The 995-nt window shown below is 55.0% G+C and overlaps 1 protein-coding gene across 1 annotated transcript; it reads left to right on the top strand.

Annotated features, from left to right (window-relative positions):
• Positions 1–41: 41 nt before the first annotated feature.
• On the top strand, positions 42–995 carry H310_07412 (hypothetical protein). The gene has a single exon (XM_008873153.1). It carries the CDS (start codon positions 228–230, stop codon positions 774–776), a length of 549 nt encoding a protein of 182 aa, XP_008871375.1. The 5' UTR covers positions 42–227; the 3' UTR covers positions 777–995.

Raw genomic sequence — 995 nt, 5'->3', positions numbered from 1 at the left:
CAACCACAAAGACTGCTGCGACGATTGCTTGAAGACCCATGGCTGCGTCGCGTATGTGTGGACTCGTACGAACCACGTCGGCACGTGTCACTTGAAGTCGAAAGTGGGCAAGCCTTGTTATCTTCACGGCGCCAAGGCCGCCGAGGTCAAGAAGAAGCCCGTCGGTAAGTGCGTGAAGAAGTTCAACACGGACTTCTTCGGCAACGACATTGGTGAATTGCGGGGCGATGCGAAGGACTGCTGCCGGTACTGCATGGTCACGAAAAGGTGCGTCGGGTACTCGCATTTCCATGGCGTGTGCTACCTCAAGTCCGAGGTGCCGAAGTACGGGGAGTACAAGAAGGGCGTTACGTCGGGTTACCTTATCCGCTAAATCCAGCCTCGCTGCCTCACTCGTTGAATTTGGTAGTGATATGTGCTATTGCAACATGTTGATGCCCCGAGTTGTTTGTGTTTGTATGTCGACGCTTGTCGCTGGCAACAGCCCTCCCCCGCGCCATTCTAGTGAGGCGCGTTTCCCATGTCTCGCTCTCGGGTACAATTCGGATCAAGGTGCACTCATGGTTGCTTTCGACATGGTGGCGGAGTCCAGGCTCTTTGCGCATTGCGTCGAAAGTTGGAGCATAATGCGGGGGGAGGATGTCATCAAGACAGTCTGTGCTCTTCGATGGGCGTATTGTGCGAAATCACACGGACAAAGGGCCACCACGTCTCAACACGAACGCGTCCGCCCACTTGGCTGTGGGGAACATTTGGATCGCCCTCCGCGGTCGTGATGGACACTTTGCTGTCCCAATCGACACGCAGACACGTGTCATATCTCATGACCGCATGCGGCTGTGTATTGATCGACGGCAGTCGGCAAGCAAGCGCGAGTCAAGACCAAGTTGGCAACTGTTCGTCCTTCATGGCTTTCGACCACAAAGTTGCCTTCTTCGTAAGGCAAATCCAAGACTGTATTACTTCAGAGGGCTGAGGGCCCACGAGCTACGTAG

The sequence above is a fragment of the Aphanomyces invadans genome, assembly GCF_000520115.1.
Source record: "Aphanomyces invadans strain NJM9701 unplaced genomic scaffold supercont1.14, whole genome shotgun sequence".
NCBI classification, from domain to species: Eukaryota; Oomycota; class Saprolegniomycetes; order Saprolegniales; family Verrucalvaceae; genus Aphanomyces; species Aphanomyces invadans.
Note: the sequence above shows the minus strand (reverse complement) of the source record. Positions and strands in the feature narration are given on the sequence as shown.

Coding starts and splice junctions, on each gene's coding strand:
- H310_07412 (XM_008873153.1), top strand. CDS start 228: ATGCGAAGGACTGCTGCCGGTACTGCATGGTCACGAAAAGGTGCGTCG.